General features: G+C 38.7%; 1 protein-coding gene across 1 annotated transcript; it reads left to right on the top strand.

Moving 5' to 3' along the window:
- Nucleotides 1–2677: 2677 nt before the first annotated feature.
- LOC111329663 (nicotinamide phosphoribosyltransferase) lies at nucleotides 2678–17181 on the top strand. Its single transcript, XM_088756949.1, has 18 exons — nucleotides 2678–2796; nucleotides 2981–3094; nucleotides 3707–3803; nucleotides 5174–5263; nucleotides 6227–6285; nucleotides 6686–6760; nucleotides 7379–7462; nucleotides 7848–7924; nucleotides 10841–10894; nucleotides 10981–11041; nucleotides 12170–12216; nucleotides 12625–12695; nucleotides 13451–13519; nucleotides 13987–14057; nucleotides 14351–14444; nucleotides 14951–15030; nucleotides 15243–15368; nucleotides 16921–17181. The coding sequence occupies exons 1-18, from the start codon at nucleotides 2743–2745 to the stop codon at nucleotides 17041–17043; spliced, it is 1446 nt and encodes a 481-aa protein (XP_088613075.1). The 5' UTR covers nucleotides 2678–2742; the 3' UTR covers nucleotides 17044–17181.

Raw genomic sequence — 17181 nt, 5'->3', positions numbered from 1 at the left:
GGAAAACGTCGCAAAAAGCAGCGTAGCTTCCTAGTCATTTCTTGCTTTTTCTTTCACTTTCCGCACACAGTTTTCTGTACGAAATTGAATGTGTCAACTCCCTGAATTTTCGAGTGTTGAGCGTGGTTCTCGTTCTCTAAAAAGGACTCTAAAAACCTATAAAGCTTGCCAAGAGTCCCAAATGATTCGAAGGTTAAGTGATAAGATGTGCTCTGCGCCAAATATTTAATTTAATTATTATGTGTTTGAGTATTGTACAGAAGAATTGCACGTAGGTTTAAGTTTTATTTAACGTTTTAGACCGACTGTTGTGTAACTTATGGTTGAAGCCTGCCCATCACAACATGGCTCTTTTGTTCATATGAATTGTTTTCTAGCATCCTGTATAAGCATTTAGTACTCGTTCTTTTTTGAGAATCATTTGTGCTATACAGACAGGACATCATCAGAATGATTATTTTCATTTACAATATTTGCAGTTTTATGATGGTTACAGCACAGGGAGCCCAGACAAGCGACGAGTCTGGTTGTTTATTCGAAATATAAGGGAATGTATGGGAGAATATTGAAGAGTCTTATTATCGTAAACTTATATCATGAAATGTCTGAGTTAAAGCTCAAAATCAATGTAAACCTATCTCACTTGCTGTGTATTGTCGTTTCTGTGGCTCTAAATGGCGAATTTGAGCGATTTGGTGGGTTTTGCGTCGACGGTCACTATACGTTATAAGAAGTAACAATACACAGCAAGTGAGGTAGGTTTACATTTATTTTGAGCTTTAACTCAGACATTTCATGATATAAGTTTACGATCATAAGACTCTTCAATATTCTCCCATACATTCCTTTATATTTCGAATAAACAACCAGACTCGTCGCTTGTCTGCGCCCCCTGTGGTTACAAGCGCCATATTTGGTCAGTAAATCCTTGTGCAAACGCTTGCAAAGTGCATGCAATTCTCGTCAACCAATCAGAAAATTGCACACACTTCATATGACATAATTTGGCAAGCAGTTCTGCAGAGCGTATATCCAATATTTTTATTTTTTGACCAAGTGAGACGCTGGATTCCCGTACTTTCTGTGGCTTTTTGGTTCAATACAATTGAATCGTGTGTTAAAAATGTTCTCTACTAGCTAGATGGTTTGGAGTGTCAATAAAGACTTGCATGGTGTTTCTGTATAAAGATTATCATTTCAGAGCACGATAACGCAGAATTTTTTAGTATAGTTGACTCAGACTGTCTAGAAGTAATTTTCTTACTGTAGATGCGTTTTCTGTGGCTCTCATTTTCTGGTATCGAATACAGTTTTTCTAGGTGTTCAGATTACCCCATTACGGAAATATTTTACAATGACCCTGTGAGCTTAAATAGTTTTTTCTTGCAAACATTGAAATCGCACCACAAGGAAAATAATTATGCAGTGCATTAAGAAAGGATTGAGTTGCCCATTATGGTGTCTTGTTGGGGTGTTGTTTCTTCGTTGCGTCATCATCTCGTCGTAAGGTGCCGAGCCATTACTCCCTTTCAATCACATTCTTGTATCCAACAATTATATAATTACCATCACAGTCTGTCGTATACCACTTAAAAGACTTTCGAGCCACAACGCAAAAATGTAGCATCGTCAAAAGTAAAGCCTCGAGCCCAACCATCAGTTTCTGAAATATGCCATCCATATTGCCGGAAGGGGAATATTCGCCACCGCAATTTGTTTAGGTTCATTTGAATCATTACATCGAAGGAAGTACCGTCAAATGAAGTTAGAGAGATCGAGACAGTCTCAAGCACCAAGCCCATACGTTACAGCCCCTCAATTCACTATTCCACGCCTATGCATTGCAGGAAGTGGAAATTTTTCCTCTGAAATTTATAAAGGTTATGGAACGTCATAAGTCATCACTATCAACTGAAGTTAGAAAGAGTGTGACTGAGTCAAACCACAATCCTAACATCACAGTTACTCTTTAAATATTCCACGCGTATAGCCGGAAGTAAGGAGTGTTTCCACTAAAATTTCTTAAGGTTAACCAGCCATCATTATCAACTGATGATAAACAGGTTGACATGAAACCAAGCCCATAGCCGGAATTGAGAATGTTTCATTTCAGCTGAAACCGAGTTACTTAAAATAACCCCAAAAATAAGGATACTCAATCTTATCACGTTATACCACATTATTCAAACCTCAGACGAACATGTTTTGATCATCATGTTCTCTTTCGAAGTTATATTCCAGAGTGTTGTATTTGGCGTCATTAATGGTATAATTACTGTATTTTTATCAAAACTCCTGAAGAATAAACCTACTGGCAGAAGAGAAGCCAAAATATTCCATGGGTATATTAGGGTTAAAGGAAGACAGAAACTACCTCAGGAACATGACGAAAGGTTTTGACAAAAAGGTGAGTCAATGCCCGTCAGTTTTCTTTTTCGCCGATCGGGACTATCTAAAAACCTTGATGTTTTCGTTCCGTGCTACTACTGCACTTCGTTTACCAACTAATCGCCTAGTACAGGCTGGCATAAAACGTAAAGAAAACACTTTTTCAAAGCTTATGTATCAGCAAGAGAGTAAAAAAAAAAACAAACAAACAAACAAACAAGAAAACATGCATCGGGGTCGTTTGAATAGTTATTTCGCAAAGAAACTTGAAACGAAAGGAGAGGAATGACTCGAAGGCCGAGCGCACCGTGAAAGTGTGGGAAACTAAGAACTACTACAGGTTCACCGGTCAAGATGGCGGAAAAGTTGGATCCAGAGAACATACTGTTAATCACAGACTCCTACAAAGTAAGGAAAGTCTTTCAAGAGGTTGTATTTCACGGTGAAACAATTTAAGCCTCCTTGTACTCTTTACCTGCCTTGTAGTGCAGAAACTGTCATTAATGCTTTAGTTTGTAACATTTTACGCTTCCGGTTTGATTCCAGAAGTTGAACGATTTGTTTCCGAATGTTTTGTCTTCATCTGAAACAGGTTTCTCATCATAAGCAGTATCCTTCAGGGACGACTATAGTATTCTCATATTTTGAAAGTAGAGGAGGAAAGTTTCCAGAAGTGTGTTTCTTCGGCTTGCAGTACCTGATAAAGGTGTGTTGTTTTGAAAAACGCTTTCACTTTTGATTTCGCGGTTTGGCGATTTGTTTCTATGGCTTTGATGGCGCAAACTCTGTGACTTTTATCGCTTAGTACTGTTATTGAGAATTTTAAATAGAATCGATGGGCAGAAAGTATTTATTTTAGAATAATTCATTGCAAATCTTTTATTTTTTAGCGTCATAAACTCTAGTCGTCACGTCACGCAACGGTGCGAGCCTACAAGTTGTGCTTAATTTGAATGAATTGTGAATTATGCAGTCATTCATATACCTCCCACAACCACCTTGTTACTCAAAACGATTGGCCTGTAATGACTAATGTGCTTGAAATGGTGAAGTGTTGTTCGTGACGTCCGAAAATGCAAATCAAAGTGTTCAAGGGAAAGATTTCCATATAACCCCAACATTAATTATGCATCTGTAGAGTGTTGCAAAGAAACCAGTTTATATTTGGTCTTAATGAAATGGAATGCATAATTAATGTATGGGGTTATATGGAAATCTTTCCATGTTTAAGTTCGCAACTGTATTTGTACAAATTCTGGGGCCTTTCATTCTAATTTAATTATTCTGTCTATTGGTTCATTGACTTGTTGTGTTATAGAGATGGCTAGTGGGTCAAGTGGTAACAGCAGAAAAAATTCAGCAGGCAACAGAATTCTACAAATTACATTTTGGTTATAATCTGTTCAATGAAGAAGGTGAGCACGTATTAACTTATCATGTATAATTTCCTTTTATCTTCATTTGTCCTGATACACTTTTGGTCATTTATTAGTAACAACTCACCATAAATTATGATAAATAAACATTTGATACTAATTTTTATTACACGACTTGGGCAGTCAGAGGGCCAATAACTAAAATCAACCAATCAAAATGCTCTATTGCCGGTCAATATTCTCTCAGTATTGGACCAGGCACCATCCCGAATGGTCCCGAATGATACTGCACTTATGTCCCTTTGAACTTCAGTTGTATAATAAATCTCTTAATAACCAAGCTTGCTCGGGACTGTACTGGAAGAATATGGGCCCTCGGTCTTTTTTGTACGGACCTTGCTGCACTCGGTCCGTACTGTCAAGACCTCGGGCCGATATTCCCCGAGTACGGCCCTCGCGCTTGGTTAATAAGATATATATATTATAGAATGTCAGGTAGGCAAGAAAAGTAATTGAAAGAATTAAAAGTCATTGAGGACTTGGAAAATAAATGAAGTAATTGGTTTGAAAATGTGGCTGATTGCAGACTGGCTGCAAATAAACTCATTAAGTTACCAAATGGCATATCTATAGATATTCCAGCTATTTAGAATCAGGTATAGATGAATTTGGCAATTCCTTACACTATTTAATTGGACAAAATCTAAACTTCTAGTCACACTTAATGATTGACTTAAAGGTCAAAAGCAATTAAAAAAAAAACAGATTATGCACTTCATCACAGTAAACCCTTACCACATTAAATTTTTGTTCCGCATGGATCCATAGAAGCCCTTGTAGAAGGCCGCAGGGTCGAGTGGTCAGCGTGTTGGACTTACGATCCGCCACTCCCGGGTTCAAGTCCCGCCCTGGCCACTACCTGGATTTGTTTCACGGTAGCCCCAAGTTTCAAATCCTCGGCCATACTTGTAATATAGCCAACTGGTTTGCCTTCGTCCAGTTGGGATTCTTAATAATGTTATTTTCAATTTGAAATATTTGTTTCAGTTGTTTGGTGGAAAACCTGTAAACTTAAGCTTCTAGCTAAGTGTTTCTCCACGTTGAAAACTGTTTATTTATTTAATTTTTTTATAGAAGCCCTAAACTAGAGCATAGGTTAAAAAGTGTTCTCCTTTTCACGCAGTAACCAGTAAAACTTATTGTCTGTTATACCTCTTATTTCTGCCTGAAATTGCTTGGAATTCTTGAAAATCAAAAAGGTAAAAATAAGTCCTCTACTGTTTTGAAATTGTATTTTGCCTGTCTTGCTTAAACTGTGCTGTAACCTAATCTTGCCCTATTGAGTAAAATAAGGACACCTAGCCTACAGCTGCTGAAAATAATAAGTGTTTTAATGTTGTGTTTTAAAGGTTGGAAGTACATCTTGGAAAAGCATGAAGGAAAGTTGCCTCTCAGGATAAGAGCTGTACCTGAAGGTTCAGTGGTTCCTGTTAAGAATGGTAAGGATAAAACCCTCCTTCATTTTTTTTTTCCCTTCAGATTTTTTACCTGAATTGTTGAGTGGAAATGAATTAACAATGCATTAAAAAGCTTTTCAGAATAGTCCATTTTACAGTTGTGTGCTTGGTTGCCAAGCCTTTGAATGGGAGTGCGGCTGGGGGTGACCTTGTTATGATACAAACCTTGCTGCCTTTCGAATGTAAATCACTTTGTTATCATGCTAACTAGATACAGGTCTCTATCACACCTTCAGCCTCACTCTGAATCAAAGGCTTGACAACTAATTACACAACTGTAAAATGGCCTATTGATCAAATTTTTTAGTGTTTTAATTAAGAAATTTGTTTAAAACTGACAAATATGCCGTCCATTGAAGTCTTGTACTTTCAGAGATAATTTGGTTTTATTACACGACTCAGGCAGTCAGAGAGCCAATAATTAAAATCAACCAATCAAAATGCTCTATTGCCGGTCAATATTCTCTCAGTATTGGACCGGGCACTGTCCCAAATGGTCCCAAATGATACCGCACTTGCATCCCTTTGAGCTTCAGTCGTATAATAAATTGCTTATTAACCAAGCTTGCTCGGGACCGTACTGGAAGAATATCGGCCCTTGGTCTTTTTTGTACGGACCTCACTGCGCTCGGTCCATACTGTCAAGACCTCGGGCCGATATTCTCCCAGTACGGTCCTCACGCTTGGTTAACAAGATATATTTATCTACTGAGTTAATAATGCAAACTGAGAAAACAGAGAGGGTTTCTAGAGCTGTATCAGAGTAGATGTTCACCAGGCTCTGGTTGTTCCAAGAGTGGACACTGCTATCCACTTAATATAAATCTCTATGTGGTGAATAAAGCAGTAATTTTTCTTACTGCTTATCTGCTTATTGTGATTTATCTGTTGGATGGCAGTTTGAACAAGTAGACCCAGAAAGTTAACTTTTCTTGTGTTTTTCAGTTTTGTTTACAGTTCAAAATACAGATCCCCACTGTCCCTGGCTCACAAACTGGGTTGAGGTTAGAAGGATGTAATAGTTTGATTTCCACAGGTTGTGCTTGACAAGTAGATTTCCAGCTCAAGCAAACAACTTTCTCTGCCAACTTATCTATGGGCAAGAAACTCAGGAAATCAATCAAATAATGAAAAGAGTGCCAAAAGTTCTAACTATTTAAGGTTGCATGATTTAAGCAGTCAGATATCAGTTCACTGGAAATGATGCTTGACATACTTATTCCAATCAGTAGTGTTCATAGGGAAATGAATGTGTGAAATTTTTTTTGGCACAGGTGGTCGCTTGTAGAACATGTGACATTTTCTTTCCCATCTAATCTCTGGGTTTTCTAATAATCGATTTGTGGATTCAAAGTAGTAGTCCAAGGTTCAAACATTTGACATGGTCTGCTTTTCTCCCTGTAGACGCTACTTGTTCAGTGCTGGTATCCCATGACAGTTGCTACAAACTCAAGAGCCCAGAAACAGATTATAGCTGAAGTACTTCATTTAATTTGTTGACTAACAAATACTACTGTGCCTCATAGAGTATAGCAATAATTTTTTTTCAATTGAAATTTTGATCTCATGAACATCTCAAATTTTTCCTCTAAAACTCCCAAGTTTTTAATCCCTAAATACACAGCTCAGATTTCTTATGCAGAAACCCTAGTTGTTAATTTTCTCAAAAATCAACTTGGATTTTAACTGCAGTTGTAATAAAAATTCTTTAATTTCAAAGTATATGTCTCAGGTTTTTAACATAAAATACTTAAAATCAGTTGTTAATTTTTCAAAGAAACAAAATTGATTATTTACCATGAAAATCCTAGTTGTTAATTTTTCTTATAAGGAACTCCCATTCTTACCAAAAAAGTCAGAATTTTAAATTTTCAAACACATAACTCTGATCATTACCTCAAAAATAAGAGTTTTAGTTTTTCAAATGATTTTCAGTAAAATCTCCGTTTTTAATTCTCCCTATGAATGACATGTATTTTAATTGCAAAAATCTGAGTTGTTTGATTAGAAATTTATACAACTCATTTTTCCGGTCAGTCAAGACTGAAAAACAGCCTTGCTCTTAATAAGTATTTTGGCTATTGTTTCGATTTTTAGTACCTTCTAGAAACAGCAGACAATTTGGAGGGACTCCCATTTAAACTACATGATTTTGGTTTCCGTGGTAGCACATCAGTTGAGGTAACTTTAAGGTCTTGTAATTTTAAGTTTATATTGCCTTATGGGGCACTTTAAACCTCAGAAGGGAAATTTTTCAACAGTGTCTGTCAACTGAGTCACTCAATTTTTCAGTTCAATTTAATATGAATTGTGGCAGGCTGTCCATATGACATTTCTGGTCACTGTTGTAAACCATGACCATTTTTAATAATTAAAAGTAGGTCAGGTGACATATTTATGCAAAGAACTTATTCATGTGAATTTTTAAATTACATCTAATCTACATGAAAGGAAAAATGAAGTACTTTTTCCTTTTAATTTGGAAAAAACCTCTGTCAATTATAATTCTCTAACTTGAGAATTTTATATTGATGCTCATTATTTAATGAAAATGTTATTCTTGCAGTCAGCATCCCTCGGTGGTGCAGCTCATCTTGTCAATTTCTGTGGAACGGATACAGTGGCTGGCATGGTTTTAGCCAGGTAGGTGTGTCTGCCTTTTTCAGCATCTTACCTGTTGGAGTCGTGGTTTTTCAGTTAGCAGAGTACAGAAAATTCAAGCACAAGTCTTGTTTTTTGAGTGTGCACTAGCTCATCACATACACCAGACTCCTAGCATTGCTTATTGCAGCTGGCATAAAACTAAGTGACAATGCCACATGCATTCAGGTTGTACTACACACACTGTATAACACTGAATAAAATGCTTGACATGCACATGATCTTCTTAAGGTCTGTTATACTCTGTAAACAAGCCTGTTCTAATGAAATAGACAGCTCTGAAACTTTTAGTTGATGCAAATTTGTTATTACAAACTATTTTTTAAGTGTCATGCGCAATCTATCTAGTCTCATGTCTATAACATGGCAGCTTGTTACACAATTCTCATTTGTCTTGCACCTAGAACTAAGTACAAGCCTATTGTAGGTTTTTCTTTTTTATTTCTGTGATGCAAACTCAGACTTTGGTGATACATGAAGATGTGTGACTCTCTTTTTCGAGACTTTAATTTCCTTGACCAAAACAAACTTCTTTTCACCATGGATATTACGTCTCTTTACACTATCATTCGTAATGGCGAAGGCCTTCTGGCCCTTAAACATTTTTTTTGATCAACGTACTGATAAGGAACCTAAATCTAAAACACTACTACGCTTAGCCGAACTAGTGCTCACACTCAATTGTTTTTCATTCGGAAACAAATTCTTCAAACAAACCAATGGTGTAGCCATGGGCACCAAAATGAGACCTAGCTATGCCAATCTTTTTGTAGGTTTTGTCGAACATCAATTTTTCAGCCAATAGAACGGGTCCAAACCTGCACTCTACGGTCGCTACATCGACCACAGGCAGCCCAAGCTCACTACCAGAAAAGTGGACGTGACTCTTGCCGTGTTGCGTAACGTTTTATATTTATAAAGGTTTGTATGGGATGTTATCGGTTTGCCTTAAAAGAGAGAAAAAAATGTCTTGTTTTGAAATAAAATGGGCTTATCTTATTGCCTTGTTGTTTTCTTTGTTGATTCCTAGCGTCTTAGGCCATTTTGAAGCGTTTTCGGCGAGTTAGCGCTATGTTGGTGTTCAAAGATCTGTGGGAGGAATTGGGAATCGAGTGAATGGAAATGGAACTGCAACATCTCTGCTTTGATTTGCTGGAGGAATCGAGACTGGTGGTAATTTTTTGGCGGAATTATTCGCTTCGGGCAACGGACACTTCTAAAATAGGTTTCCGGCCTTGTCTTTCTTTTAGCAGTTGAATACCAACATAGCGCTAACTCGCCGAAAACGCTTCAAAATGGCCTGAGACGCTAGGAATCAACAAAGAAAACAACAAGGCAATAAGGTAAAGCCCATTTTATTTCAAAACAAGACATTTTTTTCTCTCTTTTAAGGCAAACCGATAAAGTCCCATACAAACCTTTATAAATATAAAACGTTGCGCAACATGGTAAGAGTCACGTCCGCTTTTCTAGTAGTGAGCTTGGGGTGCCTGTGCATCGACGACTGTATCGGCGCTACCTCCTCTACCAGAGAGGAGCTTACTCAATTCATAACCGCAGTCAATTCGTTTCTCCCGGCTCTGAAATATACCTGGGAAATTTCTGACAATTCTTTATCCTTTTTAGACATCAAAGTTTCAATTGAAGGTAACGGTTTATGCACTAGTGTGTACTACAAACCTACAGACTCGCATAATTACTTGTTATATTCGTCTTCGCATCCATCTCACGTTAAGAATTCCATTCCTTTTTCTCAGTTTCTAAGACGTCGTCGTTTATGCAGTGATGACTCTGATTTCCACCACAAATCAGAGTCATTGTGCCAGTTTTTCGATAAACGTGGTTACCCTGTTTCTGTCGTTCAAGCGGGTTACCACCGTGCCCAACTTATTGATCAACATTCAGCACTACAAGCGTCGCACAAGGAAGATTTGGACCGCATTCCATTCACTCTCACGTTTCACCCTCACAACCACTCAGTTAAATCTATCATTCTTAAAACTTTAAATTACTTCAAAACGATCCAGAGACAAGCACTATCTTTTCGCAGCCTCCGCTCATTTCATTCAAACGCGACAAAAACGTAGGCAATTTTTTGGTCAGAAGTTCTTTTCAGACTTATGACCAACCAGGCACTTTTAAATGCGCTCGTGCACGATGCAAAATGTGTCCTTTCATTCACAACACTGATAAAATATCTGGACCTAAACGATCCATTAAGATCACAGATCACTTCACGTGCACCTCCGCCAATGTAATCTATTGCATAACTTGCACTTATTGCAAAAAGATATACATCGGCGAAACAGGCAGAAGACTAGGTGACCGATTCCGAAAACACCTTCGAGACGTGGAAAGGAATGACCAGGACACATCGAAACCAGTCGCTAGACATTTTAATTTACCTAATCATTCTAAGCAACATATGGCAATCTGCGGTCTTTCCTTACACTTAGGTAGCACGGAAAGCCGTAAAACTCTTGAACAAAAGCTCATCTTTCAAACCGGCAATCTAAATCTCACAGGGATCAACGAACGCTTTTCATTCCACTTATTCCCACCAATAACGTAGCTCCATTTTCTGCCTTTAAAAGCACACACAACCCACAAGTCCTCTATTCGCTCCGACGAAGGGCTAACGCTCGAAACGTCAGCTTTTGTAATCGTTACGGTGGCCAATTTACCATTTCAACTTTGTTGATATATCCAAATTATTTCGTTCCTCCTTCCGACGCAGCCCCAAACAGTTTCTTTCGAAACTATCAGCCTTTATTCATTTCTCTCTTTCAGGGTTTGGGTGGTTGCTAATTGCTTCTGTGTCTTCTTCAAAATTAAATTGCTGTTACATTTTGAATTGGCAACTTCTAAATCCACTCATGATGCATTTGTTTTGTACAGGAATTATTATGGCTGTGAAATTGCTGGCTTTTCAATCCCAGCAGCTGAACACAGGTATGTTCAAGGACTTGATTAAAAATGTTACTCGTAGTATTGAATCAGTAATTTGTGTCTTATTGGCTCTGTTTTGCCATGAACAGTACCATTACAACCTGGGGAAAAGAAGGAGAGAAAGAGGCATTTAGGAACATGTTAGAACAGGTGAGCTTTTTTCCTTCTTAACTTGTGGTGTTATTTTTAAGCTGATGGCAATACACTTGTCACAGACATCACTAAACATAACTGCAAATTCACTGAGTCAAACTTTAGTTTTGTCATGGTTTACCATTAGCCTTGACTTGAAGTGTCAATCACACAACTCTTGGGATGGTATGCCAGTCCACCTAATGGCTACCCCCCTCTCTAGCATTTTGTCAGGGGCCTCTACTAGATTGCCACCACCCATTTCCACTCCTTATTGAAGGGAGTCAATGTGGGAGTTTAGTGTTTGGCTCAACAACACCACACAGTGACCTGGGACCTATTTCTTTAAAGGCCCGGTAAATTTCCAGAAGGCAGAACTTAAAAAAAGAAATCTAAGAGGATCCTGGCTCAAATTTAGTCTATTTTGTTGTAGATTGCAATATCTTCATTGTCTCGGTTTCAAGACTATCGCTATCTCGATCTTATGAAGACATGGCAAAGTGAATTAGCTTTTCAGGGCCTGTGAAGTTAGGGAGACGTTCAAGAAATCCCCTCCCCCCTGGCCCAAAGGAGACAAACTATCAAGTTACCGTGTCCTGCAATAAAATTAACCACTAACAGTAATTTTATAGTCACGATCTCAGGCTGGAATCTTACATCAACCAGAAAAGAATTGCATTGAGTTTATTATTCACATCGTAAAATCTTTCGCAAACATATTTTACGAAATACTAGCGAAGTCATGACGACTCGTGTCTACTTTTCATTGAAACGAAAGCCATTGCGTCCTTTTGATGTCGAGACATGCAAATATTGATTTGATCCTTCTTTGGCGACATTTTGAAACAGGAAATTTTTGTTTTCCGAAGCAATGCAGAACAAAGCAAGCTGACTGCGTTAAATAACAGAAGCCAAAACGCGCTTATTAGACACGCGCTTTTAACCTGGCATCTTTTGTGCGCGTGACGCGAAAAACGTGCGAGTTATGTGTGTGCGTTAGCCATGTATCCTGAGCCGTACTGTAACTGTTTTGAATGGCGGATGCGCAGACGAAATAAAAAATTGGGCAGAATTGATTTTTTGCAATCAGAGTGCAATATGATTTAATCACTCCTTGATGGTACAGACTGTATTTTTTTCTTATAGTTTCCATCTGGATTAGTTGCATGTGTCAGCGACAGCTATAACATTTGGTGAGTTTTGTACATTCTTATTTGTTTTTCGTGTCGATTAAAACCAAAGTTTTACACTCTTTTTACCTTAACGACTTCACCTGATGTTACGTAGTTTTGAGAATTGTTAGACGACAAGCAGTCCCTCCTCTTCGGCGAAGTCTGTCGCGCGAATTCCAAAAAACAAAACAAAAAAAAAACAGTCAAAAAAAGTTGATTATCCGCCACGCGGTGGCCATCATTTGCCTTTTCTTTCCGCTGATATTTTTCGTACCAGCACGATGGACTTCGCAGAAAAGGAGGGGCTGGTCGTTGTGAGAGAATTGTTCGCGGTGAAAAACTTATCTCGCTTAAACTGTTACCCACGTCAGACTGAGATGGAATTCGTAAGAAATGACTTGTTTCTCTTTCTTGATTTGACTTTTACAGGGAGGCTTGTGAGAAGTACTGGGGAGAAGATCTGAAAGATCTTGTTGTAAATCGGGGAACAAATAACAAGGGTGAGTAGTTGAGCTGATACTTGTTGTTGGTGTTGCGCCCATAGAGCCACACTGGTCCCGGCGCCGAGTCTGATGCATAACCTTACCTAAATTACATCCATTCGAGATATTTTGGTTTTATTCAGCTTAGTTGTTAATGTAGACTGGCCACCGGAGAGAGTATCTAAAGCAGAAGATTCGAGTATTAGCCCTTAACTAGAGCGAATGCTGAAGGGCTAACGCTCGAAAAGTCAGCTTTAGAATTCTTTACGGTGGCTAATCTACATTATTAAAAACTGGATCATTGGATAATGCAATTCAAGACTTTTTATTGGCTTAGCCATTATGGTATATGAACCAATATACAATAGTCTAATATCTGTACATTGTAACGTCCGGTTTCTTCTTACAAAATAAAGTCGCGAAGATATGTCTAATATCTTGGAGGCGTTTTTCTTTTTTATTAAAACGATTATTCCACTCGCGCTCTTTGGATATGGGATGTTTATAGCCAACTGGGCGCTACGCGCCTCGTTGGCTATCTATCATCTCATATCCAACGCGCGCTCGTGGAATAATTGTTAATTATCAGCTCAATTGATAAAAACCAAGTTATCTTGTTATACTCCCCACCGACCACACTTTCTCCAGAAACTTACCCCCCTACCCCTCCCCCCTTAATTAATTTACATCAAGTCTTTTTTTAAAAGTGCATTCTTTCATATTTGATGATTTGTTTGCTGAATGACTTGTTTTTGTGTTATTATTTGTATCAGGTGTGCTCGTCATCCGTCCAGATTCAGGAAACCCTGCAGAAGTGGTAGTCAAGATTTTGAATATTTTGTGTAAGTTGATATTTTTGAAATCTAATTTTTTTTTTTTTTACTGTTATTTTATCATGGACAGTAGCAATGTGCAACCAGCAAAATTAGGGGCCGACCATTTAACTTTTGAGGGGAGGGTGGGTGATTTCTGGTCATCAAGAAATTTTTTTTCTAGCAATCTGCTGGGCAGGATATTTTTTCCGTTCTAAATGCTCTTTTTTTTCTGTTACGTTTGGGCTGTATGCAATTTTTTTCTTCCAAGAAGCGCTTGCAGGAAAATTTTTTTTCAAAATTACCCATCCCCCCTCAAGAGTTAAATGGTCGGCCCCTTAGTTGGTCTAAGCTACAGGAGAAAGGAAGGAGGGACTGGATCCGAGTTCTAAAAATGATCGTATATTCCTTTTTTATACTTCTTTTTCTTCTATTCATGTAACACGGTCGCTTTTTTACATATTACGAACATTGATTTCAATTCTGTTTTCTCGCAGATCGTAAATTTGGAGGGGACAAAAATTCTAAAGGCTTTCACTTACTACCACCTTACCTTAGAATAATCCAGGTGAGGATAAGATTTTTTTTTTAATTCAAAGCCTTATTTTCTTGTATTTTTTGTTTTACTGCTCACAAAGAACAATTTAATTTAAAGAGACTCGACTCGTGGCCGATGCAACGTGTAAGACACGTAATCCGAGTGGACCTTTGACGTTTGTGAAGGGTATTGAAAGCATGTTAGATGCGTCAGATTAAATGCCTTGACTCTTTTTTTAAGATTTTGAGCTTCCCTTCGCAAGTGATCTTAATAATTCTCCTGAGCAAAAACCTTTTCATGTAACTATATCGACAACTGTTTAGGGTGATGGAATCAGCTATGAAACTCTGTCTGAAATTCTGGAAAACATGAAGAAACACAAATGGAGCGCTGACAACATCGCATTTGGAAGCGGAGGTTTGTGCAATGACTCCTTTGTCAAATGTATGCCTCTTATTGACCGAGTTCGAGGTCCATTCTGTAGGTTACGGACCGAATTTTTCTGCGCGGGTACGCTTCGCGCAGGCCATAAATCGGAGCGGAAAAAACGAGGTTCCGTAACTTACGGTACAGATCGAGAAAACGTGGATAGTAAGATATTTATTCTTTGGGTTCAAGAAGAGGGAGTAGATCTCAGTTCAAACAAATTATTTTAATTTAGCGGACAGCACAGTGAAATACGGCCCGCTAAATTGACTGATCACAGCGGACGCACTAAATGAGAGATATGATGATAGAGATTAGCGAAGGCTGCGTGGGATACGAGGTGGCCTGGGGATTACAGTGCTGATATCTCGATCTAGAGGTCTGAGTTCCAAATCTTCCCGGGTAACTTCGTTGTGTTCTGTTCTTCGCACACAGTAGTCGATACAATATTATTTTTTACCTCAAGAGGGAAATGATGTCTGATTTTGTCTAAACAGGCGCTCTGTTACAGAAATTGGATCGTGACACTCAGAAGTGTGCCTACAAGTGTTGCTTTGCTGTTATCAATGAAAAACCAGTAAGTATTGCTGGTTTATAATGAACTCCGCGTTTTCCCGCGCTTTTGGTAGTCTGCCGGTTTTTGCTATGAGTTCTCATTGGCTGACGATTATGTTTTCCTTTGTTATGATTAGACGCAGTGATTACCTTGGGTTCAGTTTTTCGACAGTCAATTGAAAACTGCTCTAAAAATACACCATTTTAAACCACAAGTCCTTGCCTGCCTTTTAGGTGAACGTGTACAAGCAACCCATTACGGATTCTACAAAGCATTCAAAGAAAGGGCTGTTGTCGCTTGAACTGGATGACACGGGCAAATACGTAACGGTTGAAGAAGGAAGAGGAAATGCAGACAAGGTACTCTTTTAATGATATGTTTGTTTGTCGTCGACGTCCTCTCCCAGCTAACCTTTTCACTCCCAAGGCTCAAAACATCAATTCTCTGCGGTGTTTCTCATACTTTTCTCTTGATTTTTGCTTGGGGAATTTGGCACTGAATCAAACACTGTCCTATAATTGATATTTTCCTTTCTTCTCATCACCCTTCAGTTTGAAAATGCATCGATGATGTGAGGAGAAGCTCCCCCTTGGTCAGTCTCGATAGTTAAAGGGTTAAGTGGGAAATAACCCAGCTGGTCATTCTCGAAATGGTTGTGAGCTGTGGGGTTTTATAAGAATGATAAAAACTGGCTTTATTTATTGTTAGAACATAGCTAGCAGAGTCGCGCAATCAAATTCATTATACGTAAGCGTGCTCAAAATCCCGATAGTGCACGCTGATAGCGTCAGCAAATCCGACTTCGCCAGAAAAATTTTTTTTCGCGCGAGCGGCCATTGCTAGTGCGGGGAAAAATAATACATTTCGCGACAATAATGGATACAAACAGAAACTCGGCCTGCTATTCCGAAAAGGAAGACAATGTTTCGACCTTTTCCCATGGGCTAGAGTTCTTAAATGAGGCAGAAAAAGAGAAAAACAAAGGAAAAGGAGACTCGGCATCAGCGCCATCACGATTCGCTTCAACTGATATTGTTGTCCGTTTTTCGCGTCGCATTTGATGCACGATTCCACCGGCTATGTTGTAAAACAATTGATTCATGCTTTCAGCTGTGCACTATCGAGTTATGGGGCACGTGGGAAGTTTGGAGAGCACTCAAGAAGCTAGAGTTGCCCTCGGCTATCGCCTCGGGCATCTCTTACGCTTCTTTCGTGCTCTCCAAACTTCCCGCGTGCTCCATAACTCGATAGTGCACGCTAAAGCATGAACCAATTGTTAAATGGTAAACTCGTGAACATGATAACTAAAGATTTGGTTCTTGCATTTGTATGGCTGGCCTCACAACCGGGCTACATGAAGCGAATCATATCTCAAACGTCGGGCATGCGCGCGGGGATCAATCCTAGCCGGCCGCGCGCCAATTTTCCGCGCTAAATTTGTAGGGAAAACACAAGAAGCAAGCGCTGTGTCAGTAAAAGTGAAGGAAAATAGAATAGCCCATAAAAATCTGTAACAGGAAACAAAAGTTGGGAAAAGGAAAACTCGAGACGTTTCAAACACAAAGATTATTCAAGTAGGGTACCTGTTGATTTACCATTCTGTTTTGAGAATTAGAAAAAAGTTATATGCTTTAAAAAGTACCGCGACTTACTGGCTTGTGTTGCTGTTTGTAACTCGCGTGAGATGACGTGGTTCTGAAAACACGCCACTTAGTCATTACAGAGTTAGTGCATGCGCCGACGTTTGACCACTGTGTTAGTTTTGAGTCGGTTTCTGAAGGAAGTGCCCTGCTTTCGGAGGTATATCACCTTTGGTTTTTGTCCCTCTCTTTATATTATTTGTTAGTATTCTTGACTCACATTTTTAAAAGAATATCAAGGCTACTGACTAACTACTTTTTTTGTGAACAGGATCTTCTCGAGACTGTATTTGAAAACGGATTCCTTGTCAAAGAGTATACTTTTGCACAAGTCAGAGAGAATGCCGAGATCCCATTGGTAAAAGAAGCAAAGAAAAACAAAGAAAAGATGTAATACTTTTTTGCATTCGTTTACGTATAATCTTCCAATTGTTTTGTCTTCACTCACTCATGGCATGCGCTTATTTAGCTGAAGAACTCACATCTGTTAATGAAAGCCAACTTGATTGGTCCAAGAATTTTATGATAAGAT

Source organism: Stylophora pistillata, chromosome 4 (assembly GCF_964205215.1).
Source record: "Stylophora pistillata chromosome 4, jaStyPist1.2, whole genome shotgun sequence".
NCBI lineage: Eukaryota > Metazoa > Cnidaria > Anthozoa > Scleractinia > Pocilloporidae > Stylophora > Stylophora pistillata.
The sequence above is the reverse complement of the archived record's forward strand: the minus strand, read 5'-3'. Positions and strand labels throughout refer to the sequence as shown.

Bases quoted from the DNA above. Each gene is read 5' to 3' on its own strand.
- LOC111329663 (XM_088756949.1), top strand. From the start codon at position 2,743: ATGGCGGAAAAGTTGGATCCAGAGAACATACTGTTAATCACAGACTCC. The intron at 5,264-6,226 runs GTAAGGATAAAA...TGTGTTTTTCAG, and splicing joins AGTGGTTCCTGTTAAGAATG to TTTTGTTTACAGTTCAAAAT. The intron at 14,445-14,950 runs GTTTGTGCAATG...TTGTCTAAACAG, and splicing joins CATCGCATTTGGAAGCGGAG to GCGCTCTGTTACAGAAATTG.